Consider the following 22,273-nt stretch of genomic DNA (forward strand, 5'->3'; position numbering starts at 1 on the left):
GGTGTGCCCAGCAAGGGGAACTCTGATGAGACTGGAGACCACTATAAGGAATTCTCCAAGGCAAGGTATACAGATGGCATTTGAGGATGTCATAAAGATGGGGACGAGGGGCTGACCTCCTGAAAGTGTTTCCTGCCATCCCACTGCAGCCCCACCTGTGAATTCTTTGACTAATGCAGCAACTCCTTGATTGGAAGTCATTGTAGACGGCACAACCTACTGCTGTGCTCGACAGAGTCCTGGTCCTCAGCCCATGTGGACTGTCTCTGTCTTTCCTCACCCATCTGTCTTCCATCCCAGATAGACAGCTTCAGATAATTAAGAACCCTAGAAATGACAGGTGTTTTCCATTTTTTTAAATTGAGTTCCAAAGCCAAAGGACAGAGGAGAGAAGCTCAATCTCAAAATGTTTACATCTCTAATTATGGTTCATTTCACTTGAGCAAATTCATCTTCTAGACCAGGCAGCAGAGGAAACTAGTAACACAGCCTGCAAGCATGGCCCCCAGTGCAGAGCTGGCCCAGTTAACTCCTGATGCTCAGAGAGATTCACTGACCAGGAAGCACTGACTTCCCATGACCTGAGCTGGCTGGAACTTCTGTTGTGCCCAGTTACAGACTCTTAGGAATCCAGTGGTTTGTAGGTGAGGGCCTCATCTACCACCTGCCTCCTGCACCTACCTGAAGACCTCCTCACCTGGGTCTCTTCACCAGCCCAGGGTGCCCACAGGCATTTCATGATCCCTCCACGTTCTTGATGACAGAGGGCACAGCTGTGCTGCACTGCTCTGGAAAACTAAACCCTCAGTCCTGGGGGGTGCCAGCCCAGGGATGAGGTAGCAAGGCACAGGCCAGCGGAACTGGACTCGGAAGATTAGGCTTCTAATGTCCTCTTGGCTTTGCACTTGGTTCCCTGTCATTTTCAAATCAATAGCCTCCTTGCAAATGCCCCTGCCGCAGCCATCAGAGAAACACAGAAGTCACAGGGGAGCCAGAGCTTACAGGGTGGCCTTGGGCCCCTGGAGGCTAAGGGAGAGAAGCCTCAGTAACTGGATGAGAGTGACACCCTGAGGGGCAGGCAGACCAGAGGGACAGGTGCCTGAAGAGAGCGCTTCCCAAGCTGTACCTGGATGCTCTTGAGGCTGGTCCTTGTTATGGGACAAGACACATTTGCATGATTGTGGAATGATGGCATTTCAGGGGCAATCTGAAGAGTCATTCCCAATGTCACAATAGGATTCAAAAACAAAACAAAACACCCTCAGAACATCCACGGTCACTCCAATGGTTGTGTTTCACAAACAGTGCACAAGTCAGTGCTATAGTTGGCACCTTGAATGACCCCCGAAAGGTGTGGGTGTTAAAAAAGTCTTGGTCCTCATGGTGGTGCCACTGGGGGACAGTGGGACCTCAGGAGGGGAGCCCTAGGGAGGTCCTTAGGTCATGGGGGCCTTGGCCTCTTCCTGTCCCCTTGGTGTCCTGGAGATGAAATGAGCTGTTTGCTCCTCCACGTGCTCCCCGCCATTGCCAACCAGAGGCCCGAAGCCATGGGTCTACCCGGTCTTAGACTGGAACTCCAAAACTGTGAGCCAAAAGAAACCCCTACTCTTGATGTTAAAGATCTCAGGCATTTTGTCCTAGTGATGAAAAGCTGACACAGTCAGCACGTCAAAGTCTGGGGGTCTGGGGTGGGGGTTCATCCTAATAGATCCCTGCTCTGTGTGGTGCACAATGACAGCTGACGAGCTATGGCTTATCCCTCTTAAGAGCATCCGAATGTCAGGATTAATGCTCTATAACTGGAAAATGACTTACCCTGGGCTTAAAAAGATTCTATCACAGCCAGAGTATGACCAGGGGTGACATGAGGGGTTTCTTCCATAGATACGCACTCGTGGGCTGCTTTATCGCCCCACTAGAAAGCCTTTCATCCTAATGATGCTATTTTTACAATCCCCACTCTCCTCTCCCCCCAGCCATGTTCCAACTCTCTGGAGGTGGCTTCTTTTATACTGTCTCTTTGGTGGCAGTTCCCCTACCCTAGGATGTATTTGGTTTGGGGAAGCAGGCAGTCTGGGGAGCCAAGAGACTGTGGTATCCTATTTCGGTGGGTACCACTTGTAACTGGATTAGGAACGAGGTGATCTTCTGCTATCCTATGGAATTTTGATTTGAAAGTCATTACTGAAGGGAAGTGGCCCAATTGTTTAAGAAAAGATCTAATCATAAAAATCATGTGCTTTCTGCCACCAGGGTAGCTTTTGGCTTTGAATCTAGCTTATTTTAATTTTTTCCCCTACATCCCCAGTCCTTTTATTATTTTGAAATAGGGTCTCCTTAAGTTGCTGAGGCTGGCCTCCAACTTGTCACCCTCCTGCTTCAGCCTGGGATTACAGGTGTGTGCCACTGCACCCGGCTCCAATCTACCCAGTTACTCAGGTTATCTGGTACTCATCCTTGGGGAAGAAGCTCACTGGATAGGCCTGATGAATGCACAGCAAGTTTAAGAGCTCACGGTGTCACATAGAAGAATGGTTGTTGCTAGGCACAGTGGTGCATGCCTGTAATCCCAGTGGCTTGGGAGACTGAGGCAGGAGGATTGCAAGAAGTTCAAAACCAGCCTCAGCAACTTAATGAGGCCCTAAGCAACTTAATGAGACCCTGTCTCTAAATATTAAAAAAGAGCTGGGGGAAGTGGCTCAGTGGTTAAGCACCTTGGGTTTCAATCCCTGATACAAAAAGAAAAAAAAAAAAGAACTGTTATAAGTGGATTTCTGGTTGTCATTGTTGTTTTGTTTTTGTTTCTTACCTGCTGGAAAATATTTAGGTTGCTATGAAAAGTTAAATGATTCCAACTGCCCAGGAGGTTTGGCAAAAGCCAGGTGAGATGTAGGACCATTCTGATGGCCATCTGCGTGGCCATCCCATCCCTAGGGGGCTGAATCGGGTGGCCTGGGAACCTTTCTCCCCTCCCCACATACTGGTAAGATGAAAAAACAACCCCACTGCCAAAGGAGGAGAGGCCACCTGGATGGAGCCGGCAGTGCTTCAGTCTCCTCTCCGCGGGCGTCGTTTGCCCTCTTGGGGCCTGTTTGGATCATACCCCCCAGGAAGAGCAGCAGACGGCAGGAGCTCTCAGGGCTCCCCTCTAAGACACAGCTGAGTCCAGGAGGATGGTGCTAGGGAGAGCACCTGCTCTCCCAGGGTCTGAGGGGCTCTAACAGCGCCCCTATGACCAGGGCGACAACTGTTGTCTCCTAAGAAGGCGAAGACGGAGGAGCTTGGGTTAGCAGTTGGTCCAGCCCTGCCCTAGGACACTGCAGCCAGACCGCCTGTGAGTACCAGGGTTGGGACAGCACCCTTGGCCCCTGCGGCCACCCAGAGGTGGGACTGCCAACCCAGATGAAAGACACTGGGTGGAAGCAGCTGGGAGGGGATCACCTGAGGCCATTGTGCTCCCCTGAAAAAGAAAACAGCTCGGGCCCTCCCATAAAGAGCCTGAGGGGGAGAGGGCAAGAGGGATACAGATAAATTTATTAGTTAAATACTGATTTTATAGCCATTCCACCTTAAGACAATGTTACCAGGTTGGTGGGTCAGGAGGGAATGGAGGGGCAGCCTTCAGGGAGGAAAAGTGTTAAATGATGATTAAAACAGAATCTTGGTTCAAAGGTACTCTGCTACAGCCAGGAGGGCTGGGGTGGGGCTGGGAGTCTGGGGTGGACGGAGTGAGGCCACGGTCAGCGGCGGCTCTGCGGATAACGAGGACAGGGAGGAAGTCTTTGGGAGCCCAGCGTGGCCGGAGGAGGCCAATCCAGAACAGCTGGGGGCTGCATGTCCCTTCGAGGCCCACCCTCAGAGTCTTCTTATAGCCATCCTCTTTCTTTCGGCCAGTTTTGTTGTTTGCTTTGTGTTGATCTTGCAAACTCTCTGGCTTCTCATCTCCCAGACAGAAGGTTCCTGCCAGGGAAAGAATGCAGGTCCAGGTGCTGGTGACTTGGCCAGGCCACCGTCCACAGGCTCAGAGAGCAAGCAAGCTGGAGTCCCGAGCAGGACGCCCCCCCCAGGTGCACTCCCCGGAGGACCTCGAGGATGAGTGTTCGCCCGTTAGTTTAGCAGCAGGACCTCTGTCCCTTCTCAGTACCCCTCTGCGTGGATGCGGTGAACGGAGGATGCTGAGGTCTGCCCTTCGGCTACACTACGTTTTGGCAAAGGAGAGGCATGATCGGGCTGAAGACAGAGCCGGATCGCTCAGGACAGCAGAAGGGATTTCTATGTCACAGGCCCTGGTGGGAGAAGAGAAGGAGCAGAGCCCTCAGCAGGGAATGGACTGGGGGCGGCAGCACTGCCCAACGGCTATCTGATGACGCCACGCGGTGCAGGGGTGCAGGTCTCTCTTCCATTTCCCGGGATGCGTTCAGTCACCTCTGCACAGCACCCAGTGCTACTGGACTCAGATCAGCCATGGGGATGCAGGGATGTGCAGTGCCTCAAGGGGAGTGTTGGGCAAGGGCTGAGGCTGCCCAAAGGGGCCTGTCACATTCAATACACATCAAGCAGTTGCCCTGTTCAGGCTGTAGCGGGGGTCCCAGAGCCCTGCCCCATCAGCTGCCCGTAGAGCCCCAGTGCTGGGAACACAATGGTAAAGCCACCACTTTGGGCCACAGCATTGGGAAGCAGGGGAGAGGGACATCTTGTCTCTGTCAGGGGCGGGGCCAGGTGGGACAGGGAATGAGAAAGAAGTCGCCAACTCCATGGAAGAGACTTATTGTGCCTGCCGTGAAGGGTGGGCTAGTCTGTGTCAGAGTGCAGAGAGTGGGCTCTTTCCAGACCCCACCTTGAAAAGGCATCTGAGAAAATCCAACTCCCACTTCTCAGAACCAATTGTCGACTTCAAGTTTCTTCCCAGTTGCTCTGGAGTCCTTCCCAGGCAGAGGGGGCCCCCAGGTCCCAGGTCCGTGCAGGAATTTGAGGAGGGAAGGAGGAGAGATTAGGCAGTGATTATGTCCCCGTGACTGTCAGCCAAGACCAGACTGTTCCAAGAGTCCTGCTTGGAGCTGGCCTGTGGTGACTGGCTGACAGGAGATGCGTAGCCTTGTGGGGAGAGCTTCAGGGCAGAGAGGACCGGGTGGATGGAGGGCCCGTGGCCAGACACAGCACTGACGGAGAAGGTCTGCAAGGCAGAAAGCACCATGAGGCCAGGGGGATGTGCCTGAGGGCTCACGGGGACCAGAGGAGGGACTGGTCAAGGTAGGCTGGGACACACTGACCCCATCATGTCATCCAAGGAGAAACCTGGCCTGAGCAGCCTGTGACCCTAGTAACTCAAGAGGCTGAGAAAGGAGGACTGAGAGCTCGAGGCCAGCCTCAGGAACTTAGCAAGGCTCTAAGCAACTTGGTAAGGCCCTGTCTCTCAAAACAAGAAGGGCTGGGATGTGGCCCAGGGGAACAAGCACTGCTAAATGGCATCTCCAGTACCAAAAAACCCAAAGAGGGACCTTGTGAAAACAGCACCCTGCCTGATGTCTGCACCCACCCTGCCCTCTGCAGCTTCCCAGCCTGTGCCCAGCCAGCAGGGTCCTTCTTTCCCATCTGGGTGCCAGCATCTGGGCACCTTCTCCTTGTCTACAAAGGCCATGGCACAGAGGGCCAGCTGTGTGTGCTACAGCTGTATCCAAACGCTGTGGCTTGATAAGCCATCGGAGGGCTCAGGGGCAGGGCTTTGGTAGCCCCATAGGGGCTGCTCCTGCTGCCCGTCTGCAGGTCTGGGGGCAGCTCATGCTGCACCCAGGGTCTGGAGTCCACTCCCCCGTGCAGCCCTGCCGCCCCGCCCACAGGGTACCTGGGACATGGAGCTGCTGTGCCCATAGTGAGATGACAAGCCGGGCTCTGTCTTGATGGGGCGCATCTCCTCGCTGTTGGTGGTGGTGGTGCTGCTGGAGCTGCTGGAAGCACTGCTGGTGGGAGGAAGGCTCTCACTGCCGGAAGGACCTGGAACAGGGCGGAGCCAGGAGGCACAGCTCAGGGCAGGGAACTGGAAGAGTGGCCCTTTGAGAGAGCCGGACAGTCTCTGATAATGGCTTTATTTACATTTGCCAGGGAGAGAAGCTGGGGTCCATATCAGTGGAGGGCACCATTCTCAAAATGGAGCAGAAGTGTCCTATTCCAAGGGGACTCTTCCAAATGACAAGCTCGTCCTCTCCCCCCACATTCCATACCCTTGAGGCCACGTGTTTTAGAATTTAAGATCTGGATTTCAAAAAGTGCCAACACCGTATACTATAGACTATCTCCAGAGGCATCTGGGACAACGACCCACAATCAGATTCATTAATTTCGCTACAGCAAAACTCGAACAGTCGTACTGATCAGCATAAATGGCCCTGTGTGGGTTCAGGGTAGGTCCAACGGCCAAACCCGTCTTCCTGGGTCTGGAATTTGGAGAGGGGATTTTATGGCTGAACTGAACGCTTGCTGTGCCCATGTGGCTGCGTGCGAGGAAGGGAGGTGATGCCGGGGCAGGGCTGCAGCTCCAGGCAGCAGGGAGGAGGGAGACACGGGGACCATGGGTGTGAAGCAGGGGATTCAACAGGAAGTATCTCTGCCAGAAGGAGTGAGCCAATGGTGAATCTAGAAAGTAGAATTCCCATCATGTCCTCAGTGGGGGAAATGGCAATTTATCTGACTGTCATGCTGCAGAAGAGAAGAGAAGCTCCTCATCATATCAGCCAATTTATCTTCTCTGCAACTGCAGCACTGACCTGTCAGATCCTTAACTTGGTAGCCATGTGGCGTAGGGAATGCCTGCACAGGGGACATTAGTGACCCTCCTTGCTAATTTAGGAATTAAGAGGCGGAATGTTATATTGAACGGACTATTAACCCTGGTGTGTGAAGACTTAGGCTTTAATTTCAGTTCTACCCATGAATAGCTGTGGTGTAACTCTATCTAAGTCAGTGCCCTCTCTGAGTCTGTGGGCTCATTAGAAAGATGGCGTTAATAAACAGTTTCTCTGGGATCCCGAGTGGATCACTGAGACACTGTTGACAAAAGAGCTTCCTGAAGTCCAAAGCACCAGGTGACATAATGACACCTAGACATAGATCAATATGTAGAGAAAGAGACTAAGAGGATCCTGGTCCTTCTCAGGAAGCTAAAGGGATTGAGTTCTGGGCTGGCCACAGCATCAAAGACAAAGGAACCAAACAACATGCTCCTCTCTGCCTCAGGCCCTCCACTGGTCCCACTGGCCATCGCAGTTGATGGCCATCAGACCCCAGCTAGAGTTGAGCCAGCTCCGAAAGCTCCCACTATGTACCATGGCAACTTTATTCATTGTGTGCTCAAGAGCCAAGGATGAGTGGCGCTGTCACACCCCTTGGCAGCCCAGGCTGGCCCGGCCTGACCCAGGAGAGGTGCTCCTCACACACCCCGGGGCTCCTGGCCCTTCACCCAGCAGAGCTCTGTGCCTCACCTGCTGCTGTCTTGGATTTATTCAGGTTCTTGGGCTTCCGTTTTCTGGTTTGAATCCCCTCTTTCCGCATCGCGAGAGGCCTGGGGACCTAGAGGGTCACAAATCAATACATGTGCACACCCTTGCACACCCTTGCACTGCAGGAAGGTGACACCTAAGCAACCTTCTGCAAACCCAGGCTGGGCACCCAGGCCCCTGGGACTCCTCGGAGAAAGGAATCAAATCTACTTTTAAAAACACACTGAGGGCTGCAGCCTGGGGTAGAGTGCTTACCTCGCACGCAGGAAGTCCTGGATTTGACCCCCAGCATCAGAAAAAAAAAAATTTAATGTTTTATGGTGGGTATTTTGCTAGACCCTGGAGAACTAGAAAATGACTCAGTTCCCTCCCACCAGAAGTTCCATTTAGTGGGAAAGAGAGATGCGGAAAAACCACAGGACTCTGTTAGTGACGTGGGAAAACAGAGGAAACAGTATATTGTGTCCTGGGCTGGAGAAGAGAGGCATGAGGTATTCGAGGAGGGCTTCACTGAGAATGAGACACCCAGGAGGCACTAGGGCAGGTGTTTTAGGCAGCAGGAACAGAATGTCCAAAAGCCCTGGTCACCCCACCAGGACACTGCAGAAATAGGAAGGGGTGCTAGTAATTAAGACACCAAGAAAACAGAGCTGGGGTAGCGCTAGGAGTGGAGACACGGGCACCCGTCACACTAGCTCTGCCCTGCAGTCCTACTGGAGCTGGTGATGGACTGCACGGGTGGAGGGGAGTGCACAGGTGACACCAGAGAGACAATGCTATGGCCAGGTCCCCGAGAACTGTGCGAGGACAGCACCAGGGGCTGGGGATGTGGCTCAAGCGGTAGTGCGCTTGCCTGGCATGCGTGCAGCCCAGGTCCGATCCTCAGCACCACATACAAAGATGTTGTGTCTGCCGAAAACTAAAAAATAAATATTAAAATTCTCTCTCTCTCTCCCCTTCCCTCCTTCTTTAAAAAAAAATAGAAAAGAAAGAAGAAAAAAAAAAGGACAGCACCAGGTGCACCCGGTGCTGGAGCAAGCCGTGACTGGTAGAGTCACACCCTTGAGCCCTCACAGGGGCCTAAGCAAGTGTTCTGGGCTAGCAAAGGCCCAAGGGCACCTTTCCAGTATCTTTAGATCCTGTGCCTTCCCTACATCTGCTCTCTCTGAAGCCAAAACCAATCTGCTATCCCTGGTCTACTCTATGCTCATCTGCCACGTAGAACTAATAAAGGCCACACCTGCAGACATGGAAAGAAAAGCAAGTACCACTGCAAAGACACGAACATGGACCGGCTATGAGAGAGAGACAACAACCTATGTGACCTGGGGTCACAGCAGGCAGGTGTCGTCCCCCCCCATCACCTCCTGGGCCTCCACAGCGACCGGCCCCTTCCGCCATCTCTATCTGCGAGGTCATAGATGGTCCCCCAGCCCCTATAATACGGGGTCATGCTATACATAATACTTGCAGTGTGTGTTTTCATTTTCAGATCAAGATACATGGCTTTATTATCTTTACACTTCTACCCAATATTGCTCATTATAGGGTTGTCCCATAATTTATTCAATCACTCTTTATGGGGCTCTGAAGTTTTTAAACTAGTTTTTGCCACTACAAAGAAGACAGCAATGAATGGTTCAAATGTTATCATGTAGTGGTTCTTTGATTTTTTATAAGCTGTTTTCCCAACAGTGGAGCAGCTATGTGCAAAGGTTCGAGTGTTTTCAACCTGAACCAGTGTTGCTAGGTTAGCTTCCTAAAGAACAGGTGCAGCAGTTCACATACGAATCAACAATACACGAGCGTGGCTGTTTCCCCAGATTCACACCAGCAGTAGCTTTTACCATCCATTGTTGCCCAAAGTGGGATCTCAGGTTGCCTTAGTTTACACTGCCTGGTTCCCAGTGGGCCTGGCATGTGTGCATGTTCCATGGCTAGCTGGCTGGCTCCTGTGAGTTTTCTGTGCCCTTTGTCCGTCTGGCACAGTAGGGGGAAGACCAACTGTACTTTTCTTAGGCTATAGGCTCTATTTTTTATTTTGTTTTGTTTTAGTTTACCTTTGAACAAGAAAGATCTGTACGTAGATCATGTAAAAGGTACAGAGTGTACAGTGAAAATAATGTTCCCCTAACCCTGATTCTAAACCCGTTTCTCCTTCTTCCCCTCCCCTTTTCCACCTGTTCTCCTCCCTTTCTCCTCCCTTCCTCCCTCTTTACCCTGCTTCTTCCTCCTTCTGTAGTGCTGTGGATGGAATCCAGGGCCCTGCGCATACTAAGAAATGTTCTACCACTGTGCTCCACTTCACTACCCTGTTACCCATTTCTTTTCTTGGAGTACCCCATGATGCAATTTATTTATTTTACTTTCTTCTTTTTTCTTTTCTTTGATTTTTTTGCTTTCAGTACTGGGGATCGAACCCCAGAGTGCTTTACCACTGAACTACATCCCCAATCCTTTTTTAGTTTTGAGACAGGGTCTCGCTAATTTGCCCAGACTGGTCTTGAATTTTCCATCCTCCTGCCTCAGCCTCCAGAGTCACCAATTTCTTATGTATTCTTCCAGAAGTACTGTACATATTATAAGCACCTACATATAAATGATGTTTTCCTCATCATTTATAAAAATGGTGCCATACCATGTACAGTGCTCTGCACACTGCCTTAAAAATCAAAACAACAAAAAACCTCAACTTTATATAATGGAAATTGTCCCAAATCAAAACATAAGGAGCTTCACAGGAACTTTTTATGTTGAAGAAATATTACGTGCATATCAGTTTTTACTTTCTTTAGGCTTCATTTTCCATACACTAATATTAAATGTTTAACAATTAAATACTTAAGAGTTTTAAAAACTTGCTTAAGGAATTCTTCTTCCATGCCCAATGTTACATAATACCTCCTCTTCCATTTCTTTTGTTTTATTATCTGGCATTTTTGTTGTATTTATTTTATTTTTCTAGTATTTTCACTACAATATTTTGTTGTTCAATATTTTCATTTTCTTACAAAGATGTTCTACATTTGGTATCTTTAAATCGCCTAAATTTATTTTTGTTTAAAGCACAAGTGGAAGTCATGTTTTACTTTTGTTTTCCAAATTAATAGTCAATCCCCCCCATTCCACCTGGCCTGTATGGGGGATTCAACCCCCGGGCTTGTGCAAGTGAGGCAAGCGCTCTACCACAGTGGTACACCCCAACCTCAAACACTTGTTCTATTTGTGTTTTCTCCAGGGACTGGGGATTGGACTCAAAGGCAATCTGCCACTGAGCAACATCCCTAGCCTGTTTTATTTTATTTTGAGACAGTCTCACTACACTGCCCAGGCTGAGCTGCAATTTGCCAGCCTCCCGCCTCAGCCTCCTCAGTAACTGGGATTACAGGCGTGGGCCTCCACACTCAGCCCCACACACTTATCCTTACACAAGCTAACATTTTTTCCACTGAGCAGAAACATCACCTTTGTTTCCTGCTACTATATATAGTCTCATCTGTAAAATGGGAATTAAAATGTGAAAACTGAATGAGACCAGCACAGTGGAGAAGATTCCTTTCCCAATGTAAGTCTTTTTTTTAATTTAAGAACGAAAAACAAAAATTAAAAACAAAAAAGTCTAGTCTGAAGGAAAGAAGAGTGAAAATTTAGTGATGGGAATGAAAGATCCTGGACACCTCCTGGTCCTTCCAGAGTCCCTGCAAGATGGCAGCGTTGGGCGGGGCATGTTGGCATGTGGACAGGGCACAGCAGGAGATGGGGGGCGTGGGTGGAGCACAGCAGGAGAGGGTGGGGCGTGGGCGGGGCATAACAGGAGTGGGTGGGGCGTGGGTGAGGCAGGCTCAGAGTCCACTCACCCCGTGGAGCTTCATGTAGAGACCACAGGCGTTGCACACGGGCTCACCCTCAGCATTGCGGCGCCACAACGTGGTGGTCGTGGTCTGGCAGTTGGCACAGGAGAGGCCCACTCGGCGGGAGGCGGACTGCAAACAGGAAACAAATGTTCTGTGTCCAAGTGGAAGGCAGAGGCTGCTGCTCGTCTTCCTAAGTGGTGGCAGGAGGAGGCCACCACGGCCCTGGGCGCCATCTCAGACTAGTTGGTTCCGTTCATAGCCGCTGCAAGACTTCTGCAGTGCCAGCCAAGAGCAGTGCATCCTGGAGGCCTGGGGTCTAGTCCTATCATTTGACATCATCCAAAAACCGGGCCCTGCGGACAGAGAAGCTTCTTCCCAAAGTAGAATTAATGTTTGCTTCCGGGTTTGGGAAGGGCCATGGAAGAACTTGACGGACCTCAAAAGGGGCCCCCAGGGTTTATCCCCTGTTCCTCCCTCCCCAACATACAGAAAAGCCAGTCGGGAGCGAACACCAGAGCCTCAGCCTTCCTAGGCTCTGGGTTTTATTAACTGATCCACTGAAAACAAGGAAGCAGGCTCTGGGTTGAACCCAGGGGCTGGGTAGGAGGCCCTCAAGACAACAGGTCAGGAGACTCCAAGTCTGAGTGGGTGGGCCGCCCTGCACACGGCTTCACTTTCCTATTCCACACAGTGCTGGTTGCACTAGATGGTCTGGTGCACTCTTGGAACTTGAGCTCCCATCTCCCCACCCACCTAACCCCCTCAACCCACACCCTGGAGTTCCCAAATTCAAAACCAGAGAGTCCCCCCCCCCCCCCGCAGGAGAGAGCCTTGGAGCCAGGTGCCAAGGAGGGGCAAGGTGGCTTCCCCAGGCTGGTAGAGGGACTGTTGGCACTTGCTTACCAGCCGGCGCTGGGGCTTAATGAGGGGCCGGTTGATGCCATTCATCTTGTGGTAGAGGCCACAGGCGTTACACAGGTAGTGCCCGGTCCCGTCCCGCCTCCAGAGTGGGGTGGACATGGCCCCACAGTTGACACACTCTCTGCCTTCTGAGAAGTCGTCAAACATGTCTACTGGGTGGGGAAACAGGAGAGAGCACACAGGATCACAGCCTTGCTCATGTCCAGCAGACCTCCATCCCAGAGTCTAGAGCCCAGAAAGACGCCTTCTCCTTGAAAGGAGAGGAAGACCACCTGTGGCTGCCCTCCTCCTCCTCACTCTGCCTTCACCTGGGGTACTGGGTCCCAGGCTGCATGGGAAGTGGGCGCTTCTACTCCCAGCCCTCCCAGACCTGGCAGGGCGTTCTTGAGAAAGCCAAAGCCCAGTTGCCAAAGCTGTGAGGGGCACATCCAGACCTCAGCCCAGCTCCCTCTCCCTCTGAGTCTTCAACCCAGGGCCTCATCTAACCCAGGACTGCTCAAACTTCTCTCCCTTTTTTCTTTCAAATTTAAGATTGTTTTTTTACCTTTGAATACAAATACAGTAAATATTTACATTAGGAGAATCACAAAGTACCAAAATTTGTAAAGATAATGCAGTGTTACAATCATTTTGCTTTATTATATCCTGTGCAAGGTTTTAAAGGAGGCATATGTTTTTGAGTAATTGAGTTCAGGCTACTTAACTTCGAATCTTTTTCCTACATTAGAAATTCTTTATAAACTCCTTTTATCACAGTGTAATAGTCCATCACATGTATATGCTATCTTTTAACTACTATCATTCAATAATTAATCTTTGTCCAGTCACCAATCTTTGTGTTGTAAATATTGCTCATTTGGTACATAAATCTGTACATTCCTGGTCATTCCTTCGGATACTCTCCTAGAAGGAGAATCCTCCACTCGCTGCTACCCTTTACTTTATGCAGTACTATATCTCCGTACTTGCATTTTCTTTTTAAGACAGGGTCTCACTAAGTTGCCCAAGCTGGCCTCTAACTTGTGATCTTCCTGCCTCAGCCTCCCAAGTCACTGTAATTTCAGGTGTGCATCACTGTGCCCGGCTACTAGTACAATTTCTAGGTCAAAGGGAATTGATTTGTACTTGAGTTCTTGAAATTTTCAAATTCCTCTGCAGGAAAGACTTGTATTTTCTCATTTTCCCTACTTTAATACATCTGCATGATCTTCTGTGTCCTTGAAATCTTTCCTTATTTACTGGTACGTAAAATAAAGGTGCTTATTCCCAGCAAGAGCACCTCAGAGCCAGTTAGATGGGCTCAGAAGGCTGCCGTCATGGGTCACTTCCCTTTCTCGGGTGACCAGTTCCTCACACGGCCCTGCTCCTTGCCTGGGTGACAGAGGCCAGGCCAGTGTTCTCGCTGGAACCTGCAGAAGTCCCACTGACTTCATGCTCTTCTGAGCCACCTTGGTCTTCAGATCTTCCTTGTCCTGCTGCCAGAGGCAAGGTGGATTCTCCAGTGAAAAGGGGAACTTCTTCGGGAGGCAGGATGCCAGGTGGAATCTCTCCCCACTTCAGGCCCAGCCTGGGTCGAAGGCTGCACATTTGACTAACTCAGTGGCCCGGCTACCAGCCCTAAGGGAATGTGACTGGAGGAGAATGAGGGGCCCTCCCCCCAACTCTGGGTACACAAACAGTCATTTGCACCTGCAAACAGGTAGCTGTGTCCCCACCAAGTAAACACTGTGCAGGTGCGAGGGGCTGTTTGCTCAGGCCAGGGCGCTAACACAGCCATCACACGAGAGGCTATTTTTACACCTGGGTCACACTCAGGGCCCTCCACCAAGGTCATGCGTTCCGAGGTGACTCCTGTCCATGGCTTGCCCCCACCTGGACCAATGCTATCATTGCCACCTCCACAGCCTTTGCCTTTGGCCTGTCAGGACTGCTCTGTCCAGACCCAGGCCCCCTGTGAGGGAAATAGAAGGCCCAGGGGTTCACAGACCAACCTTGGACCAAGACAGGAGGGACACCAGCGGGCCATACCAGCGTTCTGCTGGCAATAGACACTAGATGGCACTACAGTCTCAAAATTGGACCTGGACTCTCCAGTCCAGCTTAAACCTTGCCTGAGGCCTTTTCAGCCCTAACCTAGTGCAGCATTTTATTCCACTTTTCCTCATTACAGAAAAAGTAAATATATTCAGAATTGAACAGAATATTAAAAAAACAAACTTGACCATCCGGCTTCTGATCATTTTGTGGCCAATCTTGTCTCTTCTAAACCTCCTCCCTCTTTTCCACCTCATCCTGTCATTTTTAAGAAAATCACAGACATTCTTTCATTTCATTCATAAGGATCTCAGTCTGTTGATCTAACAGGTAAAGATTTACACTTGGCTCCTTTTAAAGACAAGCAGACCAGCTTCTTCCCGGATTCTGCTTCATTTAAACTCTATAGTCAAAAATCCCATCGTCTATTCTTCTTTGGGGAAGAGAGGTCCATTCTTCTCTGTACACTTACTGTTTTACACTGGGGGACAGGATCTTTGCAAGGGACCTAACAATCTTGGGATGTGTCCTCTCTGCTGGTTACTACCTTCCCTGCCTCAAGAACCCAACCCAAAGATTGCCTCCAAACTCCTGCAAGCTTGCCTCAAAGAATGGGCTACACAGTCAGGACCATTTTACTGGTCAGGTAAAGTCATTGGAGTTTGGCAAATATGTATTTGTCACTGACAAATATTTACCAGACATCTGCTGTTTAAGCAGGCCAATAGATGTCACAGGAGCTAAGAGGGCACCTTGCTCTCAGAATACTAGTATCTAGTTGGGCAATATCAATAACGAGTAACAGGATTACACAATCCATTTGCAGAATATACCCTCATCCGAGTTGGGAGTTGATGGCAGATGCTGCTGGTCTGGGATAGGAAGTGTGGATGTCCAGCCCAGGCAGAAGGGCAGGTGGTAAGCAGCAGCCAGGGAAGTGAAGACCATGCTTCCCCAAGGCACCGGTCAGCTCCCTACCCCCAACTCCCCACCACACACCTCCAAAACCTGCAGAGGCCGCCACAGTTCTACTATAAGATCTTGCCATCCAACTCATTCAATGAAATGTTACATTAAAAACTTAAATTGTTATTACAAAGACAATATAGCTATAGAAGAAAATGCTGGTTCCATAGTGTTAAGCTGAAAAACAGCACATAAAACCCCACCAATGCTGCGATGGCAGCTAAGTCTACCACCAAAAAGCCTTTCCTGTCAGACCATACGGACTTCACTTCTTCAGAAACACCATTCTGCAATGCCATGCCTGCCTGTTTTTAAAAATCTAATTAAAAAAAAAAAAAAAAAACCAGAAAACAGATCACTCCAAGCTCCCAATCTAAAATGTGGAAGGGACAATTTTACCCTCTTACATCTGACACTGACACTAATACACATATTTATTTCTCTGTTGGGCTGCAGAATGGAGAGAATAAAGTTCAAAGCCTGTTGCTTAGGGGAAGTAAGGTGGCAGGCTGTGAGTCCCACGCCAGCACAAAGTTCAGGTAGGAACAACCTCTTCTTAGTCCTTCTCAGGAAGGGGACTGGGAGGAACTTCCCAGAGGGCAAGAGTGAGGGTGTGGCATGTCTCTGACCGGTGACAGCCCCACCACCCAGCACCAGGCATCAGGGGAACTGGTCCAACCACTTGGGAGGCAGTGGAAGCCTAACCCTGGGAAGTGGGTCAGCATCACCCAGTGGGGAGCAAAGACTCCTAATAACAGTTGTAAAGCACTTTGCAAATAAGAGGAAAAACTTACAACAATGGCTGTAGAGTGCTTTGCAAACACCCAATGAGATAACGGTGATGGATTATTGTTGGGAGGCTGGGGCTAGGGGGCAGGAGGCAGGGAAGACCATCAGGGACAGACCTCGGTGCAGGTGCTTGGGGAGGGCTGAGGATAGGTAAAAGAGCTGGGAGATTTAGGAATCTGACCTTTTCTCAAACCATCCGGGCCATGCATAGAACTGCACATTGCTCCCAGGCTTGGCCCAGTTTGAGTCTGCAGGCAGACAGCCAACAGAAGCAAGACTGATAGTGTGCCGCTCACAGGAAGTATCAATTAACAATTATTTTAGCAATCAAAAGCTCAAAATGAATTAGGGATGGAATCTAACTCCTCACTGCCATTCCATGCCCTGCTCTAAACATTTTTTTTTTAGGGCTGGGTCATAGCTCAGTGCTTATCCAGCCCTGGGTTCCATCCCTAGTACTGGAAAAAGGAAAAAAAAAATTATTTTAAAAGGGGGAAATGAATCCAGTCTCCCGATGTGCAATGGGCATAGGAATCATGACAGACAACTCCACTCAAGAGCCTGAAAGAAAAATGAATCCAGGAGGTTGGAGGATCCCAGTCCTGACTTCCCAGGGAACTGACACCATCGAAGGCCCAGACTCGCCCCTCTCTCTGACCTCCTTCATCCAAATGGGCAACACCTACCCACTTGGACTCTGCCAGAGGAACTCTCAGAGGGAAGCAAGTCAGGATCAAGGAGGCAAGGCAGAGGAGGAAGGGAGGGAGAAGAGGGGAACTGGAGACCAGGCTTCGACTGGCAATACCTCTGGGCACTGCCCCAAAGCAGGATTTGTCTCCTGACTGCTGGACAGCAAGCTTGGCTGTGTGCCAGGTGATTGTGTGCCAGCCTGACACACAGGTGCCACAAGCCAGGTCTTACCCTGTGGCATACATGCCACTTGGGAATTCCACTTGCTGGGAAAGCTGGATCTTGAGCCAGAGCCCACTTTGGAGGGACCCTCCTCCCACGCTGGGTTTTGGAGTTGATGTGGTTTCTGACGGGGGCACTAAAGCTTAAACATCTGCCCTGTGTCTGCCATACAGTGCCCCGTGACAAGTGTTGGACACATAGGCATACACAAAAGTTGGAGCAAAAACCTCTGCCCAAGGCCAACGGGCCGGGAATACACAACTCACAACAAATGATCCCATTCATTGTGACAAGCAGCAGCAGGCCTGGGCTTTAGTCCCTGCCCCTATTTCTGCTGTCCTAGGTCACTCTGTAATCTATGCAGGGAAGGAGGATCCATACACACAATGACAACTACCACTGACAGCTATTCAGTGTCCCAAAAGAGACTGGGAGGAACCACGGGGGTCCCAGAGAGGAATCTTCTAGGAAAAGTCAGACCCTGCCTGGGCTGAGCAGAGGGAGGCCACTTGCCCAGAGAACTTCTTGCAGAATGAAGGGGCTTCAGGAACAAAGTCCCTAACCCCACCTAAATGTCCCTTGCTGAACCCTAGCCCCACGTCACATCCAAAGTTCACCAGAGATTGGGCCTGGATCTCCTGACAGGCCCAGATCCGTCCCTGCAGCTGGCGCCTGGGTCTGGGGCGTGAGGTGCAAACAAATCCCGAGGTTTTTCTGGCAGCACTAGAGCCTGATGTCTTCTGGGCTTTGTCAGCTCGGCAGATGCCTGTGACAGGAGGCCGCGAGGGGAGGGCCCCTGCTCCCGCAGGTTCAGCCCCGCGTTAGAGCACCTATTTTGGAAGCTCCAGCGAGCTGACCAGGAGAGGCTGCGCAGCCAGGCCGCGCTGGAGTCGCTCTGCCGGGCCAGGGCCCTGCTTCTGGCTGCCAAGGACAGAACACAGGCATGCGCCTGGGAGCCAGCAGGCCTGACACACGTCCCAAAACATGACTCGGGCTCCAAAATAAAAAGCCAAGACAGTCTGAAGGAAAGAGAAACATCAGAAGCAAGAAGGAAGGAAAGGGAAGGGAGAGGGGGAGAGGGAGAGAGGCAAACAGAGGAGGACAGGAAGAGGAAGAACAAACGATTGGGGAAGAATCTGTAGCTCATCTCCAAGAGTTACCATCCCTGGCATGCAGAGGCCCTGCAGATTACAAGACCAAGAGCATTTCCAGACTCCAGCAGGCAAGTGCAGCCTGTCGCTGACGGGAGCCCTGGTCTCTCCTCTTTTGGACCAGCTGCTCCTCCCTTGAAAGGTCTAACAGCTCCCAAATATCTACTTCTGCCCCTACCTGGTCTGTGTCACAATGGGATCAGCCCTGGGACTGGCCCAGGAGAGGAGAGGCAACGGAGGAATGTGGGTAAGCATAAGGTCTGGCCAGGACCAGGAGCCCACATGGCAGAGCTGGGACTGAGGCCACCGGCCAGCCAGTCTCTTCCACACAGGCAGGACGCCACCGGCTCTGCCTACGATGCCACGACTCTTTCCAGGGCCCAGCTCTTTCTCCAGCGGCAGCAGCTGGCTGTAGTTTAAGACTCAGTCACAACAGGACATTTGTCAGGAGGGCCAAAAGAAGTGCAGGCCCCAGGCACACCATCTTCCCATCTGATCTCTGCAACTGCGGGCACATCTGTTTCCATGCTCTGCAGCCCTCCTATTAAGGGAATGTTTCTCAGACCACATCATTGTCAAAATGAGATCTCAAGACTGTCAGTAATCCCCACGTGGGGATATAGTGACAGCTTGCAGCTTTCCCTGTGAACGGCAGGGTCAGTCAGGAGCTCCAGGGGAAGTGTCTTGGGGCTCTAGGACTCACACTGAGCCTCCGCCATGATTGTATCATAGACAGCCAATGCTGCACAGAACAAGTCCTTGACGGACAGAGACTACCCCACTGCTCTGAAAAGCACTGTGGTGTCCAAGAACATGCCTCTACTACCCCCAGACAAGATGCTCGCAGGATGCCAGGAATGAGGTGCACGGAGGTGCACCAAATGCTGGGTTCTACACTGGTGCTGATACCTCCTAGCTCCTGGGGCTTCAGGCTGATGGTCATGGCTGAGCTAAGCCAAGAGAGCCCTGATGGGGCATCAGCGGGTGAGGGGCTTGCTGTCTCCTCCTTGTCCAGTGAGCCAGTTCCTGGCCAGCTCTGCCCTTCTCCACTCCTTCCAACGTGGGCTCATGTCAGTGGAGGCTGTTTGCTTCTGGAGGGCAGTATAGTGACACAGTCCCCAAACCTGCAAGTGAGGTTTGGGCAACTCCATGAACATTCAGAAGAGGCCACCAAGGTCCAGAGAAGGTAAGTGACTCACCTACACTCCTGTGAAGGTCAGTGACCCATTCCCCGCCCTCTCTGGCACCGCACTGGTCTCAGCTGGGTCATGCCACCTGCGGTGTGTGCACACAACACAAGCTCAATGCACAATGACCCTCAATCTCAGCAAAACCCCAGAGGGTCCGAGAGGCAGCAGAAATGATGGCAGGATGGGCTCTGCTCCTAGCCTCCTTGGCAGTCTGGTCACTTGGAAATCCTCCTCCTGGACAGAGCAAGCTACAAGAGCTATCTACACAAGGTCAGAGGTTTGCGTGCACACACCTGTGCCTATGTCATGTGTGCGTGGATATAACTGTATGTAACAGATTGATGGATATGGGAGAGACATCACATTACACTAAAAAAACAGCCCACTCTTTCAAGCAATCAAACTGCTCTAATAATTCATTGGAATATGTGTTTTAAAGGGGAAATATTTATGTTTAAGACCTTCATGGCAAAATACTGGAAACCCAAATGCTCAATAATAGGGAAACAGGTAAGAAAAAGAAGTTGAGATAAGAAGTACAAAAATTTGAGTTGATTTTTAAAGTGACAACCATATTGGACTATGTTCTTAAGATTTTCTCTTCCTCTAACATGATTTAAATTAATTTAGCAACCAGGTAATTAAAAAAGCATCCCTGCATCGAACTTGGAAGGTTAAAGATGTCTACCTTATTTTCTTCAATTTCCTAGGATCCTCTCATCTCAAAACAGTACAAAAAAGAAAAACAAACAAACAACAACAAAGTACCTCCTCCACGCTGAGGCCAGGGGCCTCCCCTCCAGAGTGGCAACCCAACCAACTGTTCTTCCCACCCCACAGGAGGAACAGGAAAGCCCCTCCACACAGGGTGCAGTCCCAGCACTGCGAGAATGGACTTAGGAGCTGCTGTCATCCACACTGGGGACAAAGTCTGGCTCTGGTCCTGGCTCCTTGAGTCACCAGCTTGTCCCTCTCTACACCTTCTCCCAGCCTTCCTCTCTCATCTCGTTGTACCCTGGGAGTGGGGCAAACAGCACCCTGGGCATACATGGGGAGTGTGACATGGTACAGCCCATGGGAGGGCAATTTGGCTATACCTTGTCAAAAGTGTAAATATATGTGCCATCTGATGCAGAAATTCCACTTTCAGGTATTCACCCTGCAAATACAGACACCTGTGTAAAAAGGCTTCGGTACGAGGATATTTATTCACTGTGACACTTTTTGCAATAGTGGAAGACTGGAAAAACATGTCAGTGTTCTTCAGTATGGAACTGGAATCAAGGTATACTATGTAGCCATAAAGAATGAAGAGCTTCAGGTTCTGAAAGGGAAAACTTTCCAATATATGCTGTAAAACCCTAGAAGCAAAGTACAGACCAACACAGATGACACCCCTTAGGAAAAGAAGGGGAGAAAAACCTCCATATGGAGTTGTTTGTATATACAAAAAATATCTCCAGGAGGACAGACAAGAAACAGATAATTCAGGGAAGCACTTGGTGGCTCAGGGTACTCTGCACTATACACACTCAAGTGTCTTTTGTACTATGAGAATTTATTTCCAATGTGCAATAAATAATTATTTTACATGTTCAGTAAAGCAAATAAATATGCCATGGATTAGTGTCATCCCCATTTCATGCTGTGATATATTAAATAAAGGCAGGAAAGTTCCATCTTCTGATTTTTCCATAAGAGCATCATATCTCCTATCTTATTTCCCAAACAGGAAAATGGAACCCATTTTCCAAGTGGGTTCTCCACCCTACTCTGCTCCTAAAGTCGCCAACCCATTTCCACCTCTCACGGTTCCCTAGTTCCACCAGGGAGCCCCATACACGGCATGGGCAGCCACCTGTGGCAGCTTCTAATGCCCAGTTTTGCTCAGTTACACCCATGCACGTGGTCCTGGCTCCTTTTACCTATTAGAAACCCAAGACGAAGCTTTGTGGAGGTGGCTGCAGCCAGGCCAGGGTGGCCGCTTGCCTCTGCACGCCCTGTCCATCTTGCCACAGGCTGGCAGGATGGACGGAAACACTGAACAAATTGCCAGGGCAGCTCCCTGGGGGATGAGACAATGGTCTGCAGGGAAAGCCCTTTCCTTCCAGGCCCTCGGCGGCGGCTGTCAGGAGGAAACAACTTCCTGTTGGCCTGGGGAATGGCAGCAGCCAGCCAGCCAGCAGGGAGATTTATGGAGATATAATGTGACCTCTTTATTGCCCAAATGCTAGGGAGGGCGTTTGAGGGCAGATTTACGCCTTTCAGAAGGGGAGGGGAGCAAGGGATAGGAATCTATCCATGGGGACTGTTTTCCCCTCTCGGGGTTTTCGTGGATTACTTAATCAAACCAGGATTAAGCTCCAATTGCTGCCACTTTACATCTTCTTCTCTTGCTAATCCACTAGCTCTGCCACCCTGCAAGCTTTGTGCATGCAACGTGCAATCTAAGGCTAGTTGGTAAGACTCTGTTCAGTTCTGGGTACGGTGAACAGAAAATAAGGATAAGGACTGCATTCCCCAAAGCCAGGAGCCAGCCTCTCTTGGCAATGCACCCTGAGCAGTTCACAGTTTGCCTTTCCACTCTGGTGATCTTTGTGAATGAGAGTGTTACACAGACGATCAAGGTCCTTCCTAGTTTGAAAATTATCCTGATTGATATCAGATCAAATGCTGGATCTTTACCTTATTCTTCTACTGGTGGCTTTTCTGTCACTAGCTTGTTTCTAAAGCTGAAAAAACCCTTTCTTATTTGAGTTAGTCTAACAGAAGGGCTGAGGACTGCAGCTGACTGGTTAAAGAAAGACCCAGTCTCTTCTCCAACACTGTGTTCCATATATTGGTAGGCAAACGCCCTAGAGGAGGGTCCTCCTACCCCTAGAGGGCACCGTGAGCAACAAAGTGTCACTCAGGGCTCCCTACCATGGAGGTGAAGAAGTCTATCCATTACTTCTTTATCAGAA

At 50.3% G+C, this 22,273-nt stretch overlaps 1 protein-coding gene across 2 annotated transcripts in view; it reads right to left on the minus strand.

Moving 5' to 3' along the window:
- Positions 1–4,902: 4,902 nt before the first annotated feature.
- Positions 4,903–22,273, minus strand: part of Gata4 (GATA binding protein 4) — a 41,074-nt gene continuing 23,703 nt past the window's right edge. The window contains exons 2-6 of one of the 2 annotated variants that reach the window (XM_026398885.2): positions 12,251–12,417; positions 11,351–11,476; positions 7,476–7,563; positions 5,843–5,991; positions 4,903–5,173 (exon numbers count right to left, since the gene is read on the minus strand). In XM_026398885.2, the coding sequence (XP_026254670.2) occupies positions 4,991–5,173; positions 5,843–5,991; positions 7,476–7,563; positions 11,351–11,476; positions 12,251–12,417 (713 nt within the window). In that variant the 3' untranslated portion in view covers positions 4,903–4,990. Of the gene's footprint in view, positions 5,174–5,842; positions 5,992–7,475; positions 7,564–11,350; positions 11,477–12,250; positions 12,421–22,273 lie in introns of both variants that reach the window. The other variant, XM_026398884.2, reaches the window with a different exon arrangement.

The sequence above is a fragment of the Urocitellus parryii genome, chromosome 14 (genome assembly GCF_045843805.1).
Source record: "Urocitellus parryii isolate mUroPar1 chromosome 14, mUroPar1.hap1, whole genome shotgun sequence".
Taxonomy (NCBI): Eukaryota; Metazoa; Chordata; class Mammalia; order Rodentia; family Sciuridae; genus Urocitellus; species Urocitellus parryii.